This window comes from Macaca nemestrina, chromosome 7, assembly GCF_043159975.1.
Source record: "Macaca nemestrina isolate mMacNem1 chromosome 7, mMacNem.hap1, whole genome shotgun sequence".
In the NCBI taxonomy this organism is placed as follows: Eukaryota; Metazoa; Chordata; class Mammalia; order Primates; family Cercopithecidae; genus Macaca; species Macaca nemestrina.
In genome coordinates, this window is record NC_092131.1 from 144,182,770 (window position 1) to 144,209,373 (window position 26,604).

At 43.3% G+C, this 26,604-nt stretch overlaps 1 protein-coding gene across 2 annotated transcripts in view; it reads left to right on the plus strand.

Annotated features, from left to right (window-relative positions):
• The window catches only part of LOC105489670 (aldehyde dehydrogenase 1 family member A2), a 116,599-nt gene extending 95,281 nt beyond the window's left edge, over positions 1-21,318 (plus strand). For both annotated transcript variants that reach the window (XM_011754669.3, XM_071066787.1), the window contains exons 8-13: positions 9,227-9,329; positions 10,966-11,150; positions 12,497-12,661; positions 13,384-13,541; positions 13,828-13,902; positions 19,420-21,318. In XM_011754669.3, the coding sequence (XP_011752971.1) occupies positions 9,227-9,329; positions 10,966-11,150; positions 12,497-12,661; positions 13,384-13,541; positions 13,828-13,902; positions 19,420-19,492 (759 nt within the window). In that variant the 3' untranslated portion in view covers positions 19,493-21,318. The remainder of the gene's footprint in view (positions 1-9,226; positions 9,330-10,965; positions 11,151-12,496; positions 12,662-13,383; positions 13,542-13,827; positions 13,903-19,419) is intronic.
• Positions 21,319-26,604: the final 5,286 nt, after the last annotated feature.

The window sequence follows — 26,604 nt, forward strand, 5'->3', positions numbered from 1 at the left end:
ATCTTTGCCTAACGTAAGATCACAAAGACTGTCTCGTATGGTTTTTTCTAGAAATTTTATAGTTTTATGTTTTACATTTGGGCCTATGATCTACTTTAACTTTTGAGTATGTTAAGAGGTAAGGATCCAAGTGCTACACAGATGGATAGATAATGACAATAGTTCCTGCACCATTTCTTGAAAAGACTGCCCTGGATCGATTGAATTGCCTTTGTGATGTTTGCCTTTTTCAAGCATAAGTTTTCCATATTTATATGGGTCTTTTTTTTTTTTTTTTTTTTTTTTTTTTTGAGACGGAGTCTCACTCTGTCACCGAGGCTGTAGTGCAGTGGTGCGATCTCAGCTCGCTACAAGCTCCGCCTCCCGGGTTCACGCCATTCTCCTGCCTCAGCCTCCTGAGTAGCTGGGACTACAGGCACCCGCCACCTCCCCCGGCTATTTTTTTGTATTTTTAGTAGAGACGGGGTTCCACCATGTTAGCCAGGATGGTCTCAATCTCCTGACCTCATGATCCGCCCACCGTGGCCTCCCAAAGTGCTGGGATTACAGGCATGAGCCACTGCACCTGGCCCTATGTGGGTCTATTTCTATACTCTGTTCTATTTCAGTAATCTGTGTAACTGTTACATCACAAGTACCACATTATTTTTACTATTGTAGCTTTATAGCAACAGGAAATTTTTTTATCTTCACAAAGAAAACATTAACAACTACATATGCAATCTTCCAATACTGAGATATTCAATAGGGAACTGAGAGAGAGAAGAGAGAATTTGGGAAAGAGGATAGGGTGGAAGGTGGCTCTTTGAATTGTTTTGCTTTTAGGAATACTTAAGATATTAAGTAGCCTATTGCAGTGTGAATAGAGCAAGTTTCAGCTAAATTTTCTGACAGAATCTACATTTGATTCTTCTCTCTCTCTAGAGAGGCTTACATTCATTTGGAGGGGAACTAATCCTGTGACTTCTAGGTTATCTCTTAGTTTCTTCTCTGGAATGGCATTATTGGCAGACACTAGAGGACTTAAGGGAGAACAGCATTGTTCTAGAATATAAAAGCCAACTTGTAATTTCCATATTAGTTGTGGATGGAGAATTTTCACAGGCAAATCAAATGATCACATAATCCCCAAACCCCTTTTCAGCTGTAGTTATTTACTACTTTATCCATTTATTCTTTTCTAAGTTTGCAGCATACTTGAGAAGTTATATAGATTCTTCCAGAGTGAACATGTCCCTTAAATTTATGGATTTGAACATGGCTTCTGCTGTGTTCACCTTAGGGAGATGGGACCTATTGGTACATTACAAAGTATCTGGAACAGTTAACAACAAGAATCTTATTTGAGGTGGCTGCTTTCCACTTTACTAACACAAAAGTCCTATAGAAAGCCAACAACTTTACTCAGATTAAAGATGGGATTAATTTCTCCTTATGCAGCTAAATACATAAGCAATGCATGTAAATATTTAATAAATATAGAAGAGCTCTTATAAACACAAGTCAATAAACAACCTCAATAAAGTGCGGGAAACAGTATGCATTTTGCTTGGGATAGTGTTTTCTTTACTCAGTGAGGTTAACAAACAATGATCTCATCATTAGTCAACAAGATAGTAGAGAGACCATCAAAGCAAACTACAGGAGAGTCCAGATTGATTCGTGCCAAACAAATGTTTGTAGCTAACAGCTGTATTATCACTCATTCTAAGTTACGCAGCTGGGGTTCTCCTTTCATTTCCTAAGTGAGATAAATGTCATGCTGCATGATACAAGCACCATCTCTACTGCTTGAGTCATGAATCAGCTCAGCTCCCTCCTAGTTAGCTTCGCCCCTCATTGTAGGTTGGGGGAAGTGGCTTGCTACAGTTATAGCTATAAATAGCTAATAAGCTTTTTTCTAAGGTTGTTTGAGTCCATTTGTGAATCATTCGCTATTTTATTTAAAAAATACGGGTTTGATTGAATGTCATGAAGGTATTGAAAAAACCAGTTTCATCTGGAAAAATGTTTGGTTTTGTAGGTTTAAAACTATTAGCATAAAACTTCTCTTTTTAAAAAATTCTTAAATCAAAACTTGAAGACTGGAGAATAAGAAAAAGTATGGTATAGTCTCTGCCTGCTGGATGAGATTCCATGATTTATTCTCTAAGTCAAAGATTCTGCAGTTAGCTTTCTCCTCAGTACTCAGGCTGAGTTTGGACAGGTCCTAAGGTGTTGATCCCTTTAGCTCATCTAGTTAATGGGACATAGAGTACTCTTGACTATTCCATGCTTTTTCCTATCAGAGCAGACCAAGACAATCAAAACCGTGATTTTTAAAGCTTATCTAAAATAGAAATGGGAGAGTATTATGTAAAAAAGGATGGCTAAATGTACAGGGCAGTTGATCCTAGAACATGTTAGTGGTAGGTGATGCGTTTAACTGTCAAAATGCTACTCACAGCAAAGGGGACCCAATCCCCAGGAGGAGGTCTGGAAAAGAGGAGGGAAAAGAACCTGAGGCTTGGTGTGCACATTGTGAGACCAGTCCTGGCTCTGCCACTCAGTGGGTGCCTTTTTGCAAGTCATTTCTTGATCTCTGTGAGTCTTTTTTCCAATTATAAAGTAGGATAATAATTCCTGCCTCCCAGGATTGTCATGAAGATTAAATAAAATAATGTTTGTGAAAACAAGTAAACAGAATAGGTGTTCAATCAACAATAACATTAGCTGGACACGATGGCTCACGCCCATAATTCTAGCACTTTGGGAGATCAAGACCAGAAGATTGTGTGAGCCCAGGAGTTCAAGACCATCCTGGGCAAGATGGCAAGCCCTGGTTTTTGCAAAACTAAAAATAAATAAAAGAAAGTAGCCAGGCTTGGTAGTGTGCACCTGTAGTCCCAGCTATTCGAGAGGCTGAAAGGCAGGATTGCTTGAGCCCAGGAGTCCAAGGATGCAGTGAGCCGTGATCACACCACTGCTCTCAAGCAATTTTTATATTCTGGCTTATTGACTTAACACATTATTTAAAGTTTGTCTGGGTCCTGGTGGCTCACGCCTGTAATCCCAGTGCTTTCAAGGCCTAGGCAGGAGGACCCCTTGAGGCCAAGAGTTTGAGACCAGCCTGGTCAACATAGTGAGACCCTGTCTGTACCAAAAAAAATTTTTTTAATTAGCCAGGCATGATGGCAAGTGCCTGTGGTCCCAGCTACTCAGGCTGAGTTGGGAGGATTGCTTGAACTCAGAATTTCAAGGATGCAGTGAGCCATAATCATACTACTACAGTTCAGCCTTGGCAAGAGAGCGAGACCCTGTCTTAAAAGAAAATCTTCTGTGTGTACATACACATATTTTTTAAAAAGTCAGTCATTGTAGTGGGGGAGACAGCTATTAAGCACAATGTGAGAGTTATGTACATAGCGCTGTGAGATCAGAGAAGGAACACCAAACCCTGCAGGGAGGGGAGGGGAGGAAAGCCACCTTCTCAGAGGAAGTGAAAGATGTATCTCTGTAAAATGAGTTTATCATCAAGTAAGCAAGGCGTGAAAAGGCTTTGCAGGTAGATGGAGCAGCTTCTACCAAGGCACACAGGCATGTTCCAGGAAGGGCAAGTGGTTTTGTGTGGTTAGAGTCGTGGGCGTGTGGTGGTGGGAATGGTGGGAAAGAAGGCTGGAAACATAGTGGTTATATTGGCCTTCATAATCTGAATTCCACAGATAAAGGTTTAAACTGCTGTTACCACATAAAGGAACTGCTTCAGTGCCTTGGTCTTGTTTGTTTCTGGTAGAAATCTGGACAGATTAATTTGGCCTGTTATTTCTGGGTACTTCAGAAAGACAAATACCCATTCCCCATATTTTTGGCATTTCTGTTCCCAACACAGTTGGAACCAGGAAGCATAGCAATGAGAATTAAGAAAGGAGAACAGGGAAGAAGCAGAGAGGAGATCTATTTGGGATTTATGAAGAGATATTACAAAAAGCAGGCATCTTTGACTAGTTTACTGGGATCTCTAGTAGAGATTTATTTTTCTATTTTTAAAAAGGTATATCTCTGAGAAGAAATCTACCTTGATATGTGTAATAAAATAGCTCTGACAAGGAACTCACCCTAATATGAGTAATTAATAAAAAGAAACATTTTACCCAACTTTAGAAACTGTTCAGGGAGCAGCTGCCCTGAATAAAGAGGGCATGAAAAGCCTTTTGTGTTCCTTTTTGTCCTGTATAACAAATTATTTTTCTTGCAAAGCCCCAAATTGCTTTCCCCTACATTGCCGCATTGCTGTGAACATGATTCCAGTACACTGTGGCTCTTCCAGGGATACTCCTGGTATCAATCTTGAGGCCTATTCAAACGAGGATGGGAGTCAGAGTTGAACTGTGCCAACATTCCTGCTGAGAATTAGCCCAGTTTCATTATGTGCGGAGGAGCCCCCAGTTCACTGCCCTTACATGTTTGGGGTACCCAGAGCTGAGAGGCTCTGCAGGGAGTGCAAAGTTAAGAAACTGCATGATAGGAACACTATCACTTACTCTTTCATAATGAGCTCTGTGCAGGGAAACAAAAAAGATGAGGTTTTTCTGTCATTCAGTGCGGCTGTGGCGTTCTACTTGTAACAAGCTACTTCTGCTTCACAAGGCAAGAAAAACACAAGAATGGTGGACAGACTCTCAGAATGAGCAGAGTCCCCAGGAGTCCTATCTGTCTTTTTTAACTCCTTCAATTAACTGGAGTACTAAGGGAGAGATTTGTTGCCTGGCCTGTGCCTTCATTCTACAGATGAAGAAACTGAGACCCAGGAGGAGGTGAAGTGGCTTTCCCGAATTGAAGATTCATTAGAAGCTAGAGTTTGTAGTACCAGGTCTTCTGACTCCTGTGGGTCAACTGGGGCAGGAGGTATAAGACTCAATATGGGCTTATAAATATATAAGCCTAAATATGGTTATAATTAGCCAGGTTGTCAGCAATGCGGCAGAAGGTATCACACGAGTGCATTGTAAAATCTTTTCTGCTTGGAAGAAAAGATGACAGCGAACTAAAACTTTGATCTCTGTGGCTTTATGTGCCTTTATCCTATTTAATCCATATTACATCATATATAGGATTTTATTTCTCAAACTGTATGTTTACCTGTTTTATTTTACAAATTGCCCGTATCATCAGGTACATCTCTATCAACTTGCCTTTTAACCACTTGGAAGACCTGTGCACCCCTGCAGCCTCCTTTATCTTGCCAGGCACTCCCACCTTCTGGTCATGTCGGGAGGGGCAGTATCCCTCAGGAACCAAAGTGAAACTTTTCCATTTTAGAAGATTGGTCAATCCTAGGCCTTTGTTTTATGTGTAATTCGTTCGTTCTTAGACTTTCTAATGCCACAGACTTTGACTTTGGAAACCTTTGGGTTATAACAAAGTACTGAGGAACTATAACTTAATCTGTTCAGATCTAATATTAAATGAGACCCAGAGTTTTTCCCTAGTGAACTGCAAAGCCACGTTTATTGAACACCTACTAGGTTTACATGGGAGTCCTTTTAGCTGTGCATTCCTTATTGGTAAGGGAGTATGCCCAACAGTGCACCTGGCACATAGGAGAACTATGAATATGTGTTGAATGAGGGGCATTGGTGAAAGCCAGGGTTGTTTAGGAGTGTCCTGTCCTGTCCTGAGGCCACTCCAGATGGAAGTGGTTCCCCCATAGCCTAACACCTCCCATTCTGTCTTGAACTGCAACTCGACTTTCTTCCAAAGATGAAGGGGAAAGGTATTATTCATCTGAGATTTGCCTTGTGGTATTTAGCACAAATTTGGTTTCTGAGGAAAGGCTGGTAAAGCATTGATGCAGGGAAAATTATTCTTAGGTAGTATTCTCTGATGATCATAGACGGAGTGAAACTTTTACTTTTTTTTTTTTTTTTTTTTTTGAGACGGAGTCTCGCTGTGTCTCTCAGGCTGGAGTGCAGTGGCGTGATCTCGGCTCACTGCAAGCTCCGCCTCCCGGGTTCACGCCATTCTCCTGCCTCAGCCTCCCAAGTAGCTGAGACTACAGGCGCCCGCCACCACGCCCGGCTAGTTTTTTTTGTATTTTTAGTAGAGACGGGGTTTCACCATGTTAGCCAGGATAGTCTCGATCTCCTGACCTCGTGATCCACCCGCCTCGGCCTCCCAAAGTGCTGGGATTACAGGCTTGAGCCACCACGCCCGGCCGAAACTTTTACTTTTATATAGTTACTGTAGCCATGAATATAATCACTGGCCGACATTTCTAGTGGCAAAAAATAACCTCTAGAATGGTCTGATGAATATCAGGGAGTAGGGCTAACAGAAATGTAATGCCTGCTGGGCCAGCAGTGTCTGCCAACCCCAAATATTTATTCGGCATCTTACTATGTGTAAAACTCATGATTTTTCCTTGCTTTTGGTTGTTTCTTGAATGTAAACCTGAAGGCAGAATCTATGTTCTGTTTTGTAACTGATGATTTATGAACATTATTTGTGTCTTCAAGAAGTCATATTCCTACCTACTTTGAAATCAGCTTTGAGTGCAGGGATAAGATTTTGATGGTATGTGGCACACATTAGTGCTCAGTAAATATAGAAAAGAGAACAGAAAAATGACAGAATGCTGGGAGGAAGGAAGGGAAGGAGAGGGAGTAATCTCAAGCCTGGTCCCTGGCGTCAGTCTGCAGATAGTCCAACAGGTTCTGTCATGAACCAGCTGGGGAGCCTGGTGACATTCACTAACTTCTAACTCAAGTTTGCTCATCTCTAAAATGAGATAAAACCTCCTTTGTAGGGTTTTTGAGAGGCTTAAGTGACGTAATGCTTGTAAATATCTAACATAGACTACTCAATAAATATTAAATTCAATGAATAATATGTTTGTGAATTCCAGTAATTGTCTTGCTGAGAAAGCAGTTACCTGTTTATCTTCCTGGAGTTTAAAATGAGTCCACATCAGTTAATTTGGATTCCCCAGAGCGGAGCGAGCAAGCACACTGACATTCTCAGGAGAGCAGACAGTCACAGACGACAGCATCCTCAGGGAACACCCCTCCCTGAGTGCTGGCATTAAGTCAGAGGATTGCTGTTTCCCCAACTGCCCTTCACTGTGAGTTCCCCCTCTCACCAGTCATAATTTTCACCATTCCCAGAACAGAGGGCCAGATTCTCCTTCCCTTTGTGTCTGCCTATTTTCTTCTCAGAGGAGCATCTCTGTGTGAGAACGGGGACTTTACTGAGCCCAGGTCTTCCTGAGGCCCTTGCCTGGAAGTAGAAGAGACACAAACTGGCAAGAGAAAGGCAATCTGGCAGGTTGGCCACAGCTCACCCATCAAACTTCAGGGCCAGATGTTAGCATTTTCCAACACCTTGATAAGTAATGTTTTCAGCAAATCAAGAAACTCTAGTTCTGCCTCTTTCAGAGACATCACTTTTTCCCTTTTCTCAGGATGGGGATACATTTTCAAAATCTTTTTTACAAGGAGGCAGAGTTACAGCTAATGAGTGACATTGGAGACTGAGGGGAAGTTGGAGTTTCCCCAGTGTTTTTCTGAAGGAGTTAACAGCATAGGCAGTTTGGGAGATCTAGGGGAGACCTGCTTTGGAAGGTCCAGCCATCTCCTTAACATCACCCCCATTTCTCTCCATTGAACATGGAAGAAAAGGGGAGGCCCTGGCTTCTCACACTTGCTCATGGTTAGCATGTCTGCACACTTACTGTGTGCCAGGCTGGGTTCTAAGTGCCATATATGGTATACCACTTAATCCTCAAAATAGAATTATAAAGTACATAGTATTTTTATCCCCCCCTACAGAGGAGGATCCAAGGCTCAGAGATAGTAAATAAATTTCCGAGGCTCAAACAGTTATTAAGTGATAGAACTGGTTAAAAACAAACAAACCAACAAAAATCCGGGCAGCCTGGCTCCAGAGCCTTTTCTCCTACCCAGGGTTCTCTGCTGTCCGCAAAGTCATTAGTCCCACTGGAGGATCTCAACAAGGGACTGCAGGAATTGAAAGTAAATGTAGCGTTTCTCTTCCCCAGGCTTTTAAAATATTTAATTTTCAGGTAAATTTCAGGAACAAGTAGCAATTTTTCATCTCAACAAGACCAAATTGCCTCTATGGGCTATATGGTGGCTCTGCTCTCCTTTTTCCGTAAAGTGGCATATGCTCTCCAGTAGAGTCGGACCCTGTTGCAGGTTAGATTCCCAGGGAGCATTCACGGAGTTGTACTTTAGCTTGCAGGATTTTACTAGGGATCCCTGCTGAAGGGGAGTGGCCATGGGGAAGTAGAACTGCAACACAGGCCTGACACAGCCTCTGCCAGTCACGTGGGTCATCATGGAGTATATACGGCCCCTCAGAGCCCAGTCCTGTGCTAGGCTGAAAGGGTAGGACCTTTATACAAATCCTGCCACCACCAGTAGGTGGATATGGGCCACTTGGAAGAGGGCATCTCCTTGGGCAAGGGGGCCCTTTTCAGCTGAGGTGGACCCAAAGGAGGTGACAGCACTCCCCATCACTGAGGTAGAGTTGTGCCTTGAGCAGGGGCTCTAAGTAGTGGATCTTTGTTTCCATAGTGAGACTTTCATTTGCATTGCCAATGTGAGTATATTCATTGGCAAGTGCTTTCTCCTAACTCAGCCTCTTGTTTTGTTGGATTCAAGATAAACGGCATTTACAAGATTGCACAAAAAGAGACAGATTCTCAACTGTCTGGTATCCTTTTACTGTAGCGCTAGGCAGAGGCAGAGGTATAATATTGATTGTCTCTTTGGAGCATGTAATAAAAATCATGCCTGGCATTTTGAGAGATACATGAACAATTTGTTTTACCCTCATGATATCTTTAAAGTGGCACCAGTTGACATTTTTCTGGAGCCGGAGTCCAAAGCTAAAGGCCACAATACAGTGATGGAAATCTCCGGTTACATTTTGCTTGCCAGTTGTCTTTAGAGAAATCTTTCAGTGATGAAGATTCCAGATTTAACTCCGTTTTCCTTACTCCTTCCATCACGAAACTAAAGCTATCTTCCAGTTCACTCCAGCATGGACATTAAACTGTACCCCACTAACTTATGTCTTGTACACCCAAGTTGATGACAAGAGCTGGGTTGGTTTGCCTTTTAGCATTTGTTACTGTTGCATCCCAATGTTACCCTGAGCTGGCATTGACCAGTGACTGTCTCAGCTGCAGGGTGTGCAAAACCTGTCTCCATTTCCCTTCTTTCAGGTTGGAAAGCTTATCCAAGAAGCAGCTGGAAGAAGTAATTTGAAGAGAGTAACTCTGGAACTTGGAGGCAAAAGTCCTAATATTATTTTTGCTGATGCTGATTGTAAGTCAATGACACGTCCCATACATGAACCAGCACACACCCTTTGGTACTCTCTTTTGTATCTCCACTTTTTATAGGACACTAGCAAAAGATCTTTGAAGCTAAGGGCAATTAAGAAGATCTCTAAAGAGAAAATAGTTTGATAATGGGGAAAAAGCACTTTTCAGTTGACGACTGAACCATTTGTTTTCTAGACACTAATGAGCCATTTTGAATCTGTGATGTTGTAGAACGGGAGATGAGATGAAGGCTTGGTCAGTGGCATATGGTTAAACAGCAACGGTCTCAGCTGCTGAGCACCTGAAGGACAGTCTCTGCGTAGATACAATAAATCTGTAACTTTTCAACTGTGCCTGGTGGCTGGTAGACCATTATAAATAAATCCAACTTCATCAGCCCTGCCAGCATTTTCCAAACCCACAGCCCCTTTTCTGTTTACTCAATTCCAACCCCTTTCTGCTACTCCCATGACTTTCAGTCAGGATGACAGCACACGTGGGTCAGTTCGGTATGTGTAGTCCTAAAGCTGGGATGATTCCACCTTGCCAGTAGGACCTTCCCGAGGCTTAGAGCAGTAACTGAGAAACCCCATGTCTCTAGGAAGGATGCCACCTAGGCCATTCTGCACAGGTGTGACCTTTCTGTTTTGAAAAGCTCTCCAGGTAAGGAAATCCCAACATCTCATTCAGTGATTTTTTTTTTCCTTCACATTTTGCCAGGCAGAGCTGCTTTCCCAGTTTCACCACCAGAGAGATCAGAAAACCGAAAGCAGATTGCTTGAATTTCAACCCCAGCTTGGAATTTGCAGAGTTTAGCTTTAGCTCTATGTTAGTTGTCAAGAAAATCAGAATCCTTATGCCTGTTCCTCTTGAGGAGTAGGAACCCCATCACCCTCACATTGACTGATTCATTTATTCAGTCAGTCAGTCATTTAGCAACTAATAGATGTCAGATTAAGCTATTTTGAAGTGTAAGATAGAAGGGATGAATATGGAAGAGTTATCATGCGATTTTACACAAGTCCATGTCAATCTAGAGGCAATTTAGTGTCTTCAGAGAAGACCCATTGGTGTTATGGTTTAATCCCCCAAATACCAAACATACCGCTACAAGGCCCTGTACATTAGGAGTTATAAATTGGCCAAATACAAAATATAGACATGTTTACCTGTCTAAACATTACGCTATGTTCAAAACAAAAACTGCACATTAAAATATTGATTTCTGTGAAAATTGAGAAGATCTGACAACCTGGGGCTCGTATTTATGCATGGCAATGATTAAATGTAGTGACTTACTTTCTTAGCCGCTCCATTACTTGCTCCATTACCACCTGGTAGCCTCATACCTTTACCTTGTCTGCCTAGCCCTGTGGTGTACTGGGGATTGAGACTCCTGTTATACGTGAGGTTCAGTCCCTCTGTTTGCAGAATAAGAAAGAGACCCAAAGAAGTGAAGTCGTTCAAGTTCACATAGCATGTCAGGGTGTAGTTAGAACTGGAACTAAGTTGCATTCCCAATCCAGTACTATTCATGGTTATATCCTGCAGTGAGCACACTATACCTGGGGCTTTGGAGAGGGGAGGGAGGTGGCTCCAAAGACAAGCAGTGGCAACATGGCTGTTTCCTCTTGTAGTGGACTATGCTGTGGAGCAGGCCCACCAGGGTGTGTTCTTCAATCAAGGCCAGTGCTGCACTGCAGGCTCTCGCATCTTCGTGGAGGAGTCCATCTATGAGGAGTTTGTGAGAAGAAGCGTGGAGCGGGCCAAGAGGCGCATAGTGGGGAGTCCCTTTGACCCCACCACTGAGCAGGGTCCCCAGGTAGAAAAATCATAACCATTCCCTTGGTTTACTTAATTCTTGGCTGGCACAGAACTGTGTGCACTCTAGTAGGACCCAGCAAAGCAACATCTTTCTTTTCAGCTGCCTCCTTTATTCCCCACCATGTCTTCATGGCTGGAAATGTAGCCAGAGAGGGATTGCTTATTTCTTAGGCTTCTCTTTCCCTTTCTAAGTTGTATCTCTGAAAAACTATGGCATTACTGTTACTTTAAGAATATTCTGACCTTTGGGACTAAGCTGGAGTCTCTCAGTTCTAAAGAAAGCCCTGAGTTATGACAAGATGGGTCTCGACACTAGAACCCAGTCCCAGTCCTTCCAATCACTGAACTTTAGGACATCCCTACAGATGCCACAGTCAAGGTGGGTAGATATCTTTCTTTCCTAGAGCCATCTATCCTTTTATGAGCTGCCAAGGAGTCTGTCCAGCAGCCTGAACCAGTCTGGACATATCACTTGTAGCTTGTGAATGTGTAGGAAATGAAGGGCTGGCTCACTTCCCTTTTGCTGTATGGTTATTTCTTAACCTGAATGCCTCGTGTGCTGCAGTGGGGTGGGGAGGGCCACAAAGTCTCTCCTGAGCAGCCAGACTACACTTTTCACCTCTGCAGGTTCACCGTAATCATCAAGGCATATTTCTAAAGGGAATTCTGGTCTTAATCTGTAGACAGCTTCTGAGACTTTTTAGAAGGAACTTGGACCAGCTCCTATATGGGTCACTAAAGCATGGGTTTTCCTGTTAAGGGACAACATCTCCTCAGTTTAGGGACTATTCAAGAGAAGACTGATGTTCTGGCTGAGCCATTCAAACTTGGGTGAATGTAGGTTTTTGTATTATTTACCTCTGTCAGCTTTTGGGGAGGAGCCTGACCTTATTTTTTTTGGACTAGGAAACTAGTCCTTCACTCTTTACTGTTAATATTTTTCTCTAAAGTTCCTCTAAAAATGTAATAGGAATTCCTTTAAAAACAAACCACAATAAGATTGAGTGTGTAGAACTATCTAAAGAGGCTGTGTGCTAATTTTTGCCTCTTTTTTACTATCAATACAACTTGCTAACTTACTCCATTATAAAGGTCAGTTTTCCCTCATATGAACAATGAATAGTAAATTAGCCAGTGTCTCCATCATTTTGAAACATTTTTCTAAATGTTCAGCTGGTACTTCTGATTAGGCAATATCATCAGAGCAGTACATTTATTGGAATCATTGATATATTAGGATTAACCATACAAAATTGCCAATTTTTTGTAGGTCAAAAATTGGTAAGTAACAGCAGTTTTAGATTTGACTGGGTGTAAACTTTGAAAAAATCATGTCTCCCACAGATTGATAAGAAACAGTACAACAAGATCTTGGAACTCATCCAGAGTGGTGTGGCTGAGGGCGCCAAACTGGAATGTGGAGGCAAAGGACTAGGCCGAAAGGGGTTTTTCATTGAGCCCACGGTGTTTTCAAATGTCACTGATGATATGCGGATTGCCAAGGAGGAGGTATCAAATATGCTGTTCTTACGAAAGCCGCATCTTTCTTGGGATCGTTTCTAGAGCATTTCTAGTGGATGATATTAGAGTTTTAGCTCTTTATATTTTACATATATTTATTTTGCAATAGTAATGAACATGGCTATGAAAATTCCAGTTTCAAGAAGAAAAGTAAACCAAAAGACAAGCAAGCTAGGTGGAGGCCAGGTGACATGCTGTGTGCTTGTGATGATTATTAGCCAACGGAACAATCAGAATATCCTACCATTGACCTCAACAACACACTGGCACCAGTTCAGTTCTCCTAAATATGAGTCACTAGGATGTTAACCAGGAGAGAGAATACACTGAAGCATCTTCAAATCTGTGCAAGAGAAGGACCAGGAGCAAGTCAGCCCACAGTCCAGAGCATTCAGTTCTGGAGCAGTGTTTGCAACATCATGGAGGATGCCACTTTCTCTTCTGTACCTAAAGAAGACACCCCTAGTATACAGAGTGGAGTCAAGTGATGCCGGAGAGGTTGGGGAATTTGGGGATGTTAAACAAACACTAATGTTAGACTCTTCTTGCATAATCTTATCCTAGGAAAGGTTGGGAGATTTTTACAGTTTTGTACTGCTAAACTTAAATGTTATTTAAGTAATCAAGGCAGAGTAAACGTGCATTGAAATGTGGAAAGCAGGTAAAAGAATGACAGAGCACCCATGTTGAGTCATACTATCTTTTTGCAGATCTTTGGCCCTGTTCAGGAAATTTTGAGATTTAAGACGATGGATGAAGTTATCGAAAGAGCCAATAACTCAGACTTCGGACTCGTAGCAGCCGTCTTTACTAATGACATCAACAAGGCCCTCACAGTATCTTCTGCAATGCAAGCTGGGACTGTTTGGTAAGATCAGAGTCAGTCTTGTAACAAATTCCACTGGTGGTATAGGGACCAGGGGGAAATAAACAAGTATCTTCTTGGAAGGATGGGGAATACCAAAAGCAATCAAACTTCACCAGAAAAGGTGTACACTCTGTACTGCTTAGATCCAGAAATCAAAGTAGATTTTAAATTACAAACTTTTCCTCTGGAGGAAAGGAATTTAAAAATCAAAATGCCGTGCCACTCAGATTATTTCTGTGTGGTCAGACTTTACATGAACTCACAGTACTATGTTTTCTTCTTTCAGGATCAATTGTTACAATGCCTTAAATGCCCAGAGCCCCTTTGGGGGATTCAAGATGTCTGGAAATGGGAGAGAAATGTAAGTCTCAAAGTTGCTGATGCCTGCAGAGAAATAGATTGCAAATATCAGCACAGAGCAGTACTTTAAAAATAGTTTAATTGTCTTACACTGATCCGTTCATTCAACAAACATTTCGTTGAGCACATGGTACTAAAAGCTAAGTACTACTACATGTTGCAGAGATGAATAAAACACAATTCCCTTTCCCAAAGTGAGAACAAAAAAATTACTGTACTATTAATTCCCTGTAATAAAGGCTATGATAGAAGTATGTTAAACGTTTTGTCAGTACAGAGAAAAATTTTTGACTGGTGAGGTCAGAGAAGACTTCACAAAGGAAGTGACATTTTTTTCCTGGAAGTAACATCCAGGAAAAAAACCCACTTTCCCTCCTTTTGAAAGAAACTGATCTATATTTTCCAAATCCTGTGATTCACAGAGGAAACGTGTTTCATGCCCATTCCCTCAGCCATTACTGAATGCATATTCTTTTGAGCAAATGCCTAGTTCACAATTAACAAGTATTGAGCATAAACTATGTACAAAGCACTGCACTTGGTCTGTGGAGGAAGATGCAGGCCCTTAAGGCATTTAATATGTTTTGGGGTAAATAAAACTAATAACATTGAAAGAATCAGAGGAATCGCAGAGAAGACTGAAAAGCAATGGAGGAGCTTAGGGGTAGGGAAGATCACTGTGAGCTGGAGAAATCTGGGAAACCTTTAGATGTGATCTGCTACAGGGGTTTGAATCAGCCTTTCAAGAAGAGGAATGCTTGGATCGAGAAGGGGGAATGTATTTTCAAGGTTGGTGGGCAAAGCAGGGTAGCAGCGGGGGAGAGTGAATAAAGGTATTGTGGGAAAAACAACTGTGGTGTTGGTGGGAGAAATGCAGTGAACCAACAAGACGAGAGCAGAGGATTTACATACTGCAGATAGTTTCACTGGTAATCTCAAGCTCCCAAGCACTGAACTATAAAGTAGGTATAGCTTGGAGATTAGAGCAGTTTCTAGAATCACACTGCTCGGATTTGAATCCTGCCTATATTACTACCTGTACAAGCTTGGACAAATTCCTTAATCTAAGCCTCAGTTACCTCATCTATAAGATGGGAATAATTATAGTACCTACCTCAGGGTTGCTGTGAGGATTGAGTGTAAGGGTTAAGTATGCAAACATCCAACAGAATGTCTGGCAAGCCTTCAGAAAATGTTAGCTGCACTCATAACATTATTCATCAAGCAGATTCGTGTTATATAGGTGATCCCTCTTTTTCTTAACCTGTAACTTTGGCAGAAGTTTCCCTAAATCTCAGCTGGTGTCACCGACTTCTGTTCTGTATCTGTTAACGCCAGGGAGAAGCTGTTCTCACTTGAACCTTTTCTTCTGGCCTCCAGTACCCCTCACTGACTTTACAGCTAGAACCTATAGACAGTCTGGATCGGATTTGTTCAGTTCTTAGTATTCCTTCAGCTTTTACAGAGTCTTCTTGTACTCCAGGTATCTCTTCATTTGCTTTTGACCTTAACTGTCTGCTTCCACTTTTCAAGATGCATTCCGCTTCTTATTTCATTTCCTTCCTCTATGTCTGTGCTCTCCCAGTCTCTGAAATGCTGGGGGTAGTCACTGGCTCTGGGAATGCTGCTTGCATTGACTGTTTTGTTACAGATCATTAACAGGGTGAATCATGAGCATAAACTATACTTTCAATAAATGATCGCTGGTTGATGGAGCCTAATCCCAGGTTAAGCCGTGGTCCCTCATCATGGGCAGGCTTGTGACATTAGCTGAGTCTAGTCTATTCCCATCAGAAATGTTCTCCTTGCCCAGAAAGATGGTCCAGGAGACAGTTTGGCTGTATCTGAACCTCACATAACAGTGCCCAAGAGACTGAAGAACCATTTCTCTCTACTTGTCTTGCAGGCACTGTGGTGATTGCACCTTCCCAGTGGAGTTAAAAAATAATTAGGAAATGCTGTTCTTTGATGAGACCCACTTCATCTTGTCTAGATTGCATGGTTTTCTGTTTTGTTTGGTTTGGGTTTTGGTCTCTACCTTCCCCCAAAACATGTTTTCTCTTTCTTAAATGACACAGAGTGACAGAAAACGCTTTCTTGGTCCCCAACTCTTCCACCTCATTTGATATAGCCTCAGAAACTCCACTTAACCCTCCATCTAGACAGAATTGTTCATCTCATGGCCTGCAAACTCCATGCAGCGTTGGTCCCTGACAGCTCCCTGTCTGTCCCTAAGAGGAGCAGAGACGTGAAGTGGCACTTCCAGAAACATCTGGAAACTCCAGGGAGGGCTGACCTAGCCCATGAGGTCTCCCCACAGAGAGCTGTGGGGAGGGATGCCCTCTTAATTCCCAGGCTCAGAGACAAGCTTTTCTCAGGTCCTCCTGCCCACTGAATTCCGCCTGTTTGACTTCTCCTGTCCTTTTACTTACTTCCTCATCAAACTCCCCTGATATAAGGGGTGGCAAAGCACAAGCCATAAAATGTCACAAACTGAGGAGATGGAAAGAATGCTGTGAACCTCAGCATTTTAAAAACTCAGGACACTGGCTTTGAAAATGAGAAGCATTGTTAGATAATCTAAATCAGGGCTTGTCAAGTTTGTGTGTGTGTGCATGCATGTGCACGCATGCATACAGAGAAGTCACCTCCAGTCTGGGTGATGGTTTTGTTAAGCATGTGTATCTAGGGACCCACTCTCAGAGATTCTGAGTTAGGTGATCTGTGATAGGACCCAGGACCTGCGTTTTTAACAATCTTCCAGAATGACTCCAGTATAGATCACTGCCCAGGACCCACAGAGAAGCACCTCCATTCCAGCAGCGTTTTCCATTGCATCACACACCCATCAGTCATCCTTGGAAGCAACCTGCCTTCTGGTGACCCGCTCCCACCCTCCCTCTCAGTCCCCACCACCTGCAAGCTCCTCTGATACAGGTGGTCTGGAGATGTTACTCTGAGAAGTGCTGCTGCAAGTCAAGTTAAACAGCAGGAAAATATATACCCTAAACAGAAACTCTTACTTGTTTTATGAGCGAGTCTGAGTGATTCCTAAAATGGATGGCCAAGAGCTACCAATACTGACAGGTTACCTTAAAGCCTCTAGGCGTGCCAAGTTTGATTTTTCTTAGGGACTAGAACCTAGTCTGCTGAGGAGTCGGAGTATAGGCTTCTAAATGTGATTGTGCCTTGCTGTGTCTTCCTGCTGTGAAAGTGACCATGCAGAGAGATAGGGCTGCATCAATAGTGATACACATATCTTTTGTGCATCAGTGGGCTTCTTCCCTGTTAACTGTATGTGCCACAAAATTTAACTAGAGTAAATAAATTTGAGACAGAAATTCTGGAACAAAATGGTGAAATTGCTTAAGAATCCAAACTTCAGGGCTTAGTGACCTTTAAGCATTGTTTCCCAAAGTGTGACCCAAATGACCATCTATCTCACAGTCTCCTGGTCCCTCCCTAGAGCTTCTGAAACTGAATCTTTGTGGGGTAGGGGTAGCATTCTAGAATCAACAGTTGAAGCAAGCTCTTTGGGTGATATGTATGCTGAGGTTCAGGAACTGACTGGAGAGATGACTGTGCACCAAGAAGATGGCAGTGACTCAGCTGGCATCTATTAGCTGGTTCATGGCAGAGCTGAGTGGGCACTCCTGTCTCTGACCCCAGGTTCGGTGCTCTTTGTCTCCTCCATGCCTTCTCAGTTGTGCCACTAAGACCTCTTACTGGCTTTCCTTCATGTCCTGGGCCCAGGGCAGTTCTTTTCATAGCAGATTTGAGTCCACTTCCCCCGTGCACAGATTGCTGCTCCGGACCCAGAGAGGAGCACCTCTGCTCCAGCAGGGTTTCCCATTGCATCACACACCCAAACAGTAGGATCCAACAGTCACACTTGAAAGCAACCATAATCGCGAGGTTTCTGACTCTGTAGACTTCCTTACGTTTCTCACAACCTAGTTAGAGAGTCACATGGGAGTGAAGTGTGGCTTGGGACCTGCCCCAACAAGTGCGTGCAAAAGCCAGGAAACAAGGGAGTAAATTCACTTCAAATGGGATGCACATGGTGTCCGTGATGAAGAGACACATTCAGAATTGCCCAAGGACAGGAAAATGACCAGAGAGAGCCAGAGCTGAGCTGGTAATGAAGAGACTCTGGGCCTGGATGGAGTTAATGAGGGAAGCATGCAATGAGTGGGGCAATTTCAGTGGATTTCTCTCATTCCTCTAAGCAAAATGAACTATACCGACAAGAGAACAGCCTGCTTGCCCCAGTCCCTCCTTGGCTGCCCTCTGTTGTCTCTGTCAACTCAGGTGCCCATGGTGCTCAGAGGAGCTGCTGGCAAAGCCACTGGAGCCTTGTGTAGGCCATGGGGGCTCCTAAAAGGAACCCAAATGAATCACTTACAGCAGGTCTCTCTTGTAAAGCCCAGCCACAGTAACTCATACACTGACTTTCAAAAGACAGCCTTTCTTAATCATTTAATCCTTTCATATTCAAATATATCTCCTAAGTATTCTTTTATTTTTTCTTGATCTAGAAGATATGATGAAGATATGACAGCAGGGTAGAACTAGGGAAGGGGGAGTAGGAAGCCTGTCCTTCCTCCTTCCCTCTTCCCTCCCTTCATCATCAGGTACCTTCTTTGTGCCTGCTGTTGTAGGCTATACCCTATGTTTGGTGGAAGGCAAAAAGAAAAATCAGTAGGATACAGCTCAGCAGGGAAGACAGAGATATTCAAGCCCTTCGTCCTCCCAGTGTGTTAAGTGTGGTGGCTGAGGTGTAAACGAGGGGCTCTGTGAACAGAGAGGACTAAAGAGGAGCTCCTCCTGAGGCTGTTGGGAAAAGCATCACCGAAGAGTGATTTTCAAAAGAATAGAAGAAAAAAAGTTGTTATTTTAAAGAAAAATAGTTAGGAGAACATGCTTGATTTATATAATGAAATGGAAAAAAAGGCATTTAAACAAGGCGAAAAGAACAAGAGAATAGAGAAGAAATGTGGAGAAGGAGCATTGTAGTAAACACCCAGAGGGACAGGAACACTTAGGCATGTGACCCGCTCCCACCCTCCCTCTTGGGGGAGGAAAGCACACTAGTGTCCCAAAGAGCTAATACTGAACCAGTGCTGCCTTGTAGAGAGAAGCATGGCCAGGGCGTTCAGAGACCTGGGCCTGGTCCCACTGCTGCCCACAGCACTCAGCCTCTCAGCACAGCCTGGGGTCGTTTGTGTGCCCTCTGGCCAAGGCTGACAGTAGGTCTCTGAGTAGTTGAGAGTCATTGCCTTTCTGTGCAGTATTGTGAAAACAAATCACATTTTAACTTTAAAAACTACTCATGAGATGACAGTTTCTCTGACCCTCAGAGGAAGGCTGGGCTGCCCATACATGAGGAATTTTTACATGAACACCCCAGGACTTGCTGTTCGCAGGTGATAAACTGCGCCTCCTCGGGACTCCCGCCGCACTCACATGCAGCTCCCTGGACTTCTGGTATCTGACCCAGCCCATTTCTGTGTTTCAGGGGAGAATTCGGCTTGCGGGAGTACTCAGAAGTTAAGACTGTGACAGTAAAGATCCCCCAGAAGAACTCCTAAGAAGGCCAAGAAGGAAGATGAAGCCCAGCCTGCACGTCTCTCCCTCTCTGCTTTCTCTGTAGGGCCCAGCTCTCAGGAATACACAGTTGAGCCACGGTCCTTATTTAAAGATTGAAAAGATAACATGTAGGCCAGGCAGGTCACTGCACAACTAAAGCAAACCAGCCGGGTACAGTTTTTTGGCACTCTGTAAGGGGCCACCTTAATCATACCAAATATTGGGGAAAGTGGGATAAAAGGAAGAGGAGGAGCTAGCAGATACTTCCGGTATGTCTTTCTGGAGCACAGGATGAAATAAGGGAGCTGTCTTATTTCATGCCTTTGTCACAAAGAACTTTCCTCTTAAGGAAAGGTGACCTTTCTACTGTCTTCATTTTCCTCCTTTCAGGCCCTCTTCACTCACCCACCCCCGCTCTCTTCCAAGGAGATCTCAGCTGAGCTCATTTTGGGGCAGATGTTTGGGCCGGGAACAATTTTCCAAGGTTTTAAAGCCAAATTACCATTTCATGTTATCCGTTTCTTCAAAGCAAAACATGAAATGGTTTTAGCTAGAGTCAGACCAGAATGAAAATGCCAGGAGCTGGTACACTACAGATGTAATAAGAACCTGGGATATTCCTGACCCAGTCTGGTTTTCTTTTACGCATAAATAACATGAATGAAAAAAGATTGGGACAATAGAGATTGGAAGTCATCATGTGCAGTTCACAGCTTCTGAGTTTGCTGCACAGTTTTGGGGTGTCTGTGTGTGTGTGTGTGTGTGTGTGTGTGTGCGCGCGCGCGCGTGCGTGTATTAGATTCCTTCTTTCTCAGTTATTCTGGAATAAGGCAAGGGGTGCATTGTTTTTCATAGCTAGATAAGATCTTTTCCAAAGTTTTTCTTAGAACCAACCAAAAAACAATCCAAGTAGGCCCAATAATTTGATAATGCTGGATGCCTTGCAGGTATCATTCAGTTTCTAACATTGGGCAACAATTACTATTAAATGAATTATTTCTGTAGTTGGAATCTGTAGCTTTTTCTGAACCTCTACACCAATACCTGCTATTCCAGTGCTGCAGGTGTGATTTTAGTCTGTCATACTGTACCAATGTGCCCTACATCTATTGGCAGTGACCTTGGAAAATCTGGCCAAGCCTAGAAGTTTCCTTTTCCATTTGCCGAGTTCCATTGTGCTAGGACTGCTGTGCTCCACCGAGCTCCTCTGTCACACCGAGGGGCTCATCCACATACCATTCTTGCACCTCACTGAGCAGGCCGTGGCCTGTAGTGTGGGGGGAGTAAAGCAGGCTCACCTCCCTTTCTTCCCAACCACATACTCCTCTTCTGCTTTCCAGTGACTCCACCAGTTTGATGTGGGAAGTTAGCTTCCTTTCCTTCTATCTTTCCAGCTGTCAAATCCAATCCAGTCTCTAACCTAGATACAGATCATTTATTTAAAAGTACCAAACATAACCTAGAGTATGTGGAATATGGGCAACTATGTATAGCCTTCTGTATTTAACGATTTTCTGCTTCCTAACCATACCAGTTTTCTATTTATAACTCTTATCTATCCATGATGTTTTAAAGTCTCCACTTGCTGTTATTTACAAATGACAGTGCATTCAGCAGCCCGATGCCGTGAGCCCTGACAGATGCTGTATTTCTGAGTGCTTCCATGTGAATGCCACCCTCCTCCTGTAGCATGTGTCCAAGTGGACATAGCCACTAACCAACTAGTTATCTTTGGACTGCAATATAAAATGTGAAAATGAAGATTTATTTCTTTTAATTTACTTAAAAAGAAACCTCCATGCTAGCAATAAAGCATTTATATTGTGTACTCCTTGGGATTGTTTGGCTGTGTTTGTAAGTCTTTGTGTCATATACTGAGTCTGTTTGGGTCCTTCCCTCAGCTGCTGGGTTTTTCATCTGTGTTACTCTCTTGGGTAACTGAGCAGAAGCCCACAAGGGTATTTTTACACAATTCATTAAGGTAAACAGTATTCAGGTAAACAAAAACCTTATTTTCCAATACTGTTTAAAATCTGTGTGCACGTGTAGTTTGGCTGGCATGTAAGTATAACCATGTATGAAATGTATGAAATAACAAGTTTCCTTTAGAATAGTCTCCATGAAAACAAATGCAGAGGAGTCTGTAGGGTCTGTTTTCACAAATGTGGACTACATACCGCGAGCTCACATTGCTGATGGCATTTCACAGTAGCTTTATTTTTATTTACCAAAGTGAAATGAAGTCAAAGGCTGATAACCTGATGAAGTATTTTTGCAGCTGTAAAAAGAAATCTGTAAGTGGTGACTGTACTACTACCAAGATTGAGCTTGTTTTCTCTCAGTGTGTTCTCAGAGTTGAGCTTTTGAGGAGAGGTTCCAACCCTTTAGAACCGCACATCTCCCCACCTTTCCCTCCAATCTTTGGAATCTCCACCCAAGTTCCGATCAAGTGAGACAAAAGGTAAACCTAATGTCTTAGCCCCAGAGCAGATCTTGCTTGGGTGATGAGAAGCATTGCTGTGGACTGGGGTTCACTGCTCTGTTTGCCAGTAGCTTACCTTTCAGAGAAACAGATGGAGCATGGGAAAATGCAGCCCCTGTGACACTAGATGGAACTCTGAAATACAAGATGCGGGACTCCCTGAGACTCCACCTCATGTCCTGTCCATTGAGCCATGAGGAAGAAAATGAGAAAGGCCTGGACATGAAGTAATCATTTGAAAGTCTTTTAGAAAGGTGCCATTGTTGCATGTATAGATAGCAGGAATCTGGAGTCAGATAGACATGCAAAAACATTTCTGATAAAAAGAATAACCTACAAAGGCAGAGAGGAGAGGCCAAGCTCAGCATACTTAATATGACAGTGAAGAGATGGGCTGGCAAGAGCAGGCACTGCATACTGGCAACTGGTCGGACTAGAGGGTCTTAGGTCAGCCAGAGCTGTTCTCTAGTAATGTAATAGAAAACACAGACACTTGTAGGCTTTGAGTTGGAGTGTAATGGAAGCAGTGGTTGGAGTATACTGGTCTGGAGCAAAGTGGATGAAAAGAGACTAATGACAGAGTTTGTTTGCCATAAAACTATGGATGCCATAATGCTATGGGGGAGGGAGAGGAAGGAAACAAATCAGTGGAGAAGTCACTGGAACTTAAGGAATGAATATGAAAGAATGAACAAAATTTATTAACGAGGGCAAATAGGAAAATGGTAATGCCACTGCCACAGAAGCTATAACATGAAATGCAGTTTTGGGGAGAGATCTTGACTTCAGGCTTTTGACATGTAAATTGTGGAGTGATGAAGGGACATTCAGATAGAAATCTCAAGCAGGCAATTGGAGATAGGAGATTCAGACTTGGCTCAGGTGGACCAGATTCTCGCATGAACATAAAAGTGATGGCTGCAGATGTAGAGAGGGTGAAAATAAAATCAAAACCAGGGCCAGGGAGAAAAAGTCCAGCAAAAGAAATGGAGGCTGTAGTCAGAGAAATAGGAGGCAAGCTCTGCAGGTGGTAACACCCCAGAAACAAGGGAGAGAAGTGAAGGAGCATAGGCAGCAAAGGGTTGAGAAGTAGAGGGTGGTGTGTGGAGCCCGTGCATTAGAGGCTTTTGACCTCTGTCTTCATGCAGTAGAAGTTGATGGTGTGCATTAGCTGGGAGGGGTGATGGCAGGGCCCTGCTCTAAGCTGTGAGCCATGTAGCCTCGCCGATGCTCGGGGACAGCCCCGTGCACTGTCAGGCCCTCGTCCTGAGCCTTCCCACAGATTCCCCTGCCACGAGCCAGGACGTATGGAATACCTGCTCTCTTTTGCTCTCCACCTGATGCCCTTGCCCACCCAGAACTCCAATAAAGAGGGAGGGCAGGAGCTCACGGTTGATAACGGCATCATGAGTTACAAGAAATGAGAGCTTACAGTAGCTGGGGCAGGAGGAAACTGGTCTCAGAATACATGTTAAAGAGTGAATAGATTTAGGAAGGTGTGAAAAGGAGGAATACAAGACGGCTATGGAGAAGAGTCTCAATGCAGACTTTGCTCATTCCGTATTGGCAACATTCTTGGCAGGGAAGGAGGGAAGGTGCAGCCTAAACAGAAATGCCCATTGCCACTTATATGTATTTATACAGTCATTTATTTTAGTTTTTCTTTTGGTTGACTAATAATTCAGAAATATTAAAATCGTTCACAAAAATGCTTAAAAGGTAAGAACAATGATAAAAACAAAGTCCCATGAATTAAGAGTTTAAAAAAATGAAGATGGAAAACTAATGAAATCAGAATGGGGCTAGAAAAATACATGTGACCCGGTATTACCACACTGCTTCTATGGCACTGCTGCCTCATGAGGGAATCCTGACACTGCATACCCGGTGGTCCTAAGAAATGAACCTCCCTTCCACACTCCCTCTCCCCCTTCCCTTCACAAATGTTTATTCTGCTAGTCACTGGCACAGGTGCTGGGAATACAAAGCAAGCCACACATGGCTACTACCCTTGTAAATCGCATAGTCTAAGGTCACTCATAACCAATAGTCAGCAGGTTCCCTTGCCATCCCACTGTACCTCCTTCCCACACACAGACACCGGAGGTATGGAAGAGTAACATGGTACCTTTCCCAGGTCTGCTTAGTGAGTTATCCAGAGTGACAACTTTGCCTGTGGCATCAGCTGACTAGCAGTATGGCAGAGTGAAATTTCAGCATGTTGTATCAGAGGGTGAGAAGTGTAGTCAGAAGTCCTCACTCATTGTCTCTTAGCAATCATTTACAAGATATATGTCTTAACTTCCACAGGCTTCCACTTCCTCCTCTGTAGGATCAAGATGATCATTCCTGTGCTACCTGCTTCACAGAGGTGTGTGGGGATTAAGCAACATGGTGGATGATATATCTTCAGTTAGTCTGAGACATGATATACACACACAAACTCCAAACAACTACAGAAAGCAAAAGCAGGATGCTCTTTGATGTTTACTAATCAGTCTACAAGACATCAGAATTCACTTCTCACCCAGCGTTGAGGCCTTCATGTAGACCTTAACTCTAGTATAGTTTCCTGCGGGTATCCAGTGGGGCTTCCTTGCCTGGAGGCCAGACCTCATCTGAATACCTCAAGCCAGCTAGAGGTCAGAGGGATGCATGCAGCTGCGACTTTCTTCCCAGTTTCAGTCTCCTGCATATTCAACACATTGTTCAGACCCTCTGTAGAGCAATAATCTGGCCCATAGCCCTGGCCACGCTGTCTGTGCCACCCAGAATGTCTTATACAGCAACTGCTCTGTGGGACCAGCTGGGAGTGAGAGCATGGGAAAGTCCACTCTGGAACGGCATGAAGCCCTCTTCCTAAACATGTACACTGTCTAATTTTCACTTGGTTATTGGCCAGCTTAAAAGGATGACCAGCTTGCCATTTAGCCTTTGATGTGAAATGGCTGGGATAATGTTTCCTTTGGCCATTTATCTATGTAGCAAGGAGGAACCTGAAACCAGCACAGCCTGCCCCCGTTCCTGCTGCAGTATGCACACCTCTTAATGGTTTCACGGTCTTTTGGGCTTGCTTTTTTGTTGTTGTTGTTTCTCTAGAGCAGTCCCTGTCCTCCTCCTCAAGAAATAGATGTTATCAAGTCTATTGAGTTGAGTTGCCCAATTTCTTCTACAACATGGTTTCCCCAGTGTATTTTCAGAAAGGCGCCTCTGCTTTCCTGCTTTAGTGTCTAGACAGGAGAAAATCACACCAGCTCAAGCAATCCTAAGGTGGAAAGAGAAGAGACCCCTCCTACTCCTCTGCAGTCATATGTGGGGATTCTAGGACCCTGTGAAGACCTCTTTCTCTAATCCCAGGCAGTTACATCCAATGTATGGACCAATAATGTAGTAGCTTTCTCCAATTTCTCTTGGTTGGAAATTTAAAGGACAGCTTTCAAGACTGCCATTGGGGGTAGCTGAGTAGCAAGGAACAAGAACCTATAGTGCTCTCTGGCTGGCCAGAGCTTGGCATACCCAAGGGGAAGGTCTGTTTGTTAAACAGTGGAGGCCCCAGTCTCGATTTCCCGAGTTAGGTTCATTCATAAACAACACAGGATTCGTGTAAAATGGAATAAAATCCAGATGCCACTTGTTAATACAATTAGTTCATGCTCCCTGGTGGCCCTGGGGGAGGTTTGATGCCCACAAACATTCTCAGAGCCTGGAACAACGTCTGCTCCCAGCCCTGAGCTATGTGTGCCAAGGCGGGTGGGGACAGGGGCTTGTAAGGCCAACGCTGGGGAACGGGTGTATGTGTGTGAAGGGAGTGTCTACCTCTCACATGTCTAGTCTTTGAAGCTTCGATCTGACGTACTCTAATTCCAGAAAGGGAGGCCTGTCCGTAACATCAAGACCTCCTCAAACGGGCAAAGGTACAGAATTCCAAAGTGCTCCATCACTTACCAGCTGTATGCCCTTTGAAAATTAATTAGCCTTCCAAATTCTCTATTTTCTCACCTGTAAAATGGGGCAATAAAATTACCTGTGCCTACACTGTTGTCATGAGGGTAGAACAAGAACGCGTATAAAGTACTTAGCCCCCATTGTAAGAGCTTAAACAAATGACAGCAATTAATGAAAAGGAATAAATAAATCGGTATTTACTGGAGGCTGTAGTCCCAAAGAGGTTATAAATCTCACATTCCTTTGGGGTCAATTTCTATATGGAAGCCAGGCAGGCAGACACCTACATTAAGGTAGACTCAGATGGTGGGACCGGAGCCAGTAATTAGGAGAATGCTAGGAGGTTGGAAGGATAACGACCATTTAAAAATTACATGACTGTGCCCCGTCAGCTCTGCTCCACCTGCTGAATCACTGAGAGCCAGAGAGTTTTTTTGACACGAAATGTTGGGCTGGCTCTCGTTTGTTTAAATGAACAGATAGCAAGAACAGGCGAGGGATAAATTGGTGCAGCTAGCAAATAAATACTTAGAGGAGGCTTTGCCAATTCATGCTAAATAAATGTTAGCTGTATTAAGATTTTTATTATTATCATGGTCACCAAGCTTGAGGAACATGGTGGCATTTGGCCTGGGAGAGAAATGACTTGCCTGCTTTGCATATTTAAATGGAACCACAGCAGTCCTC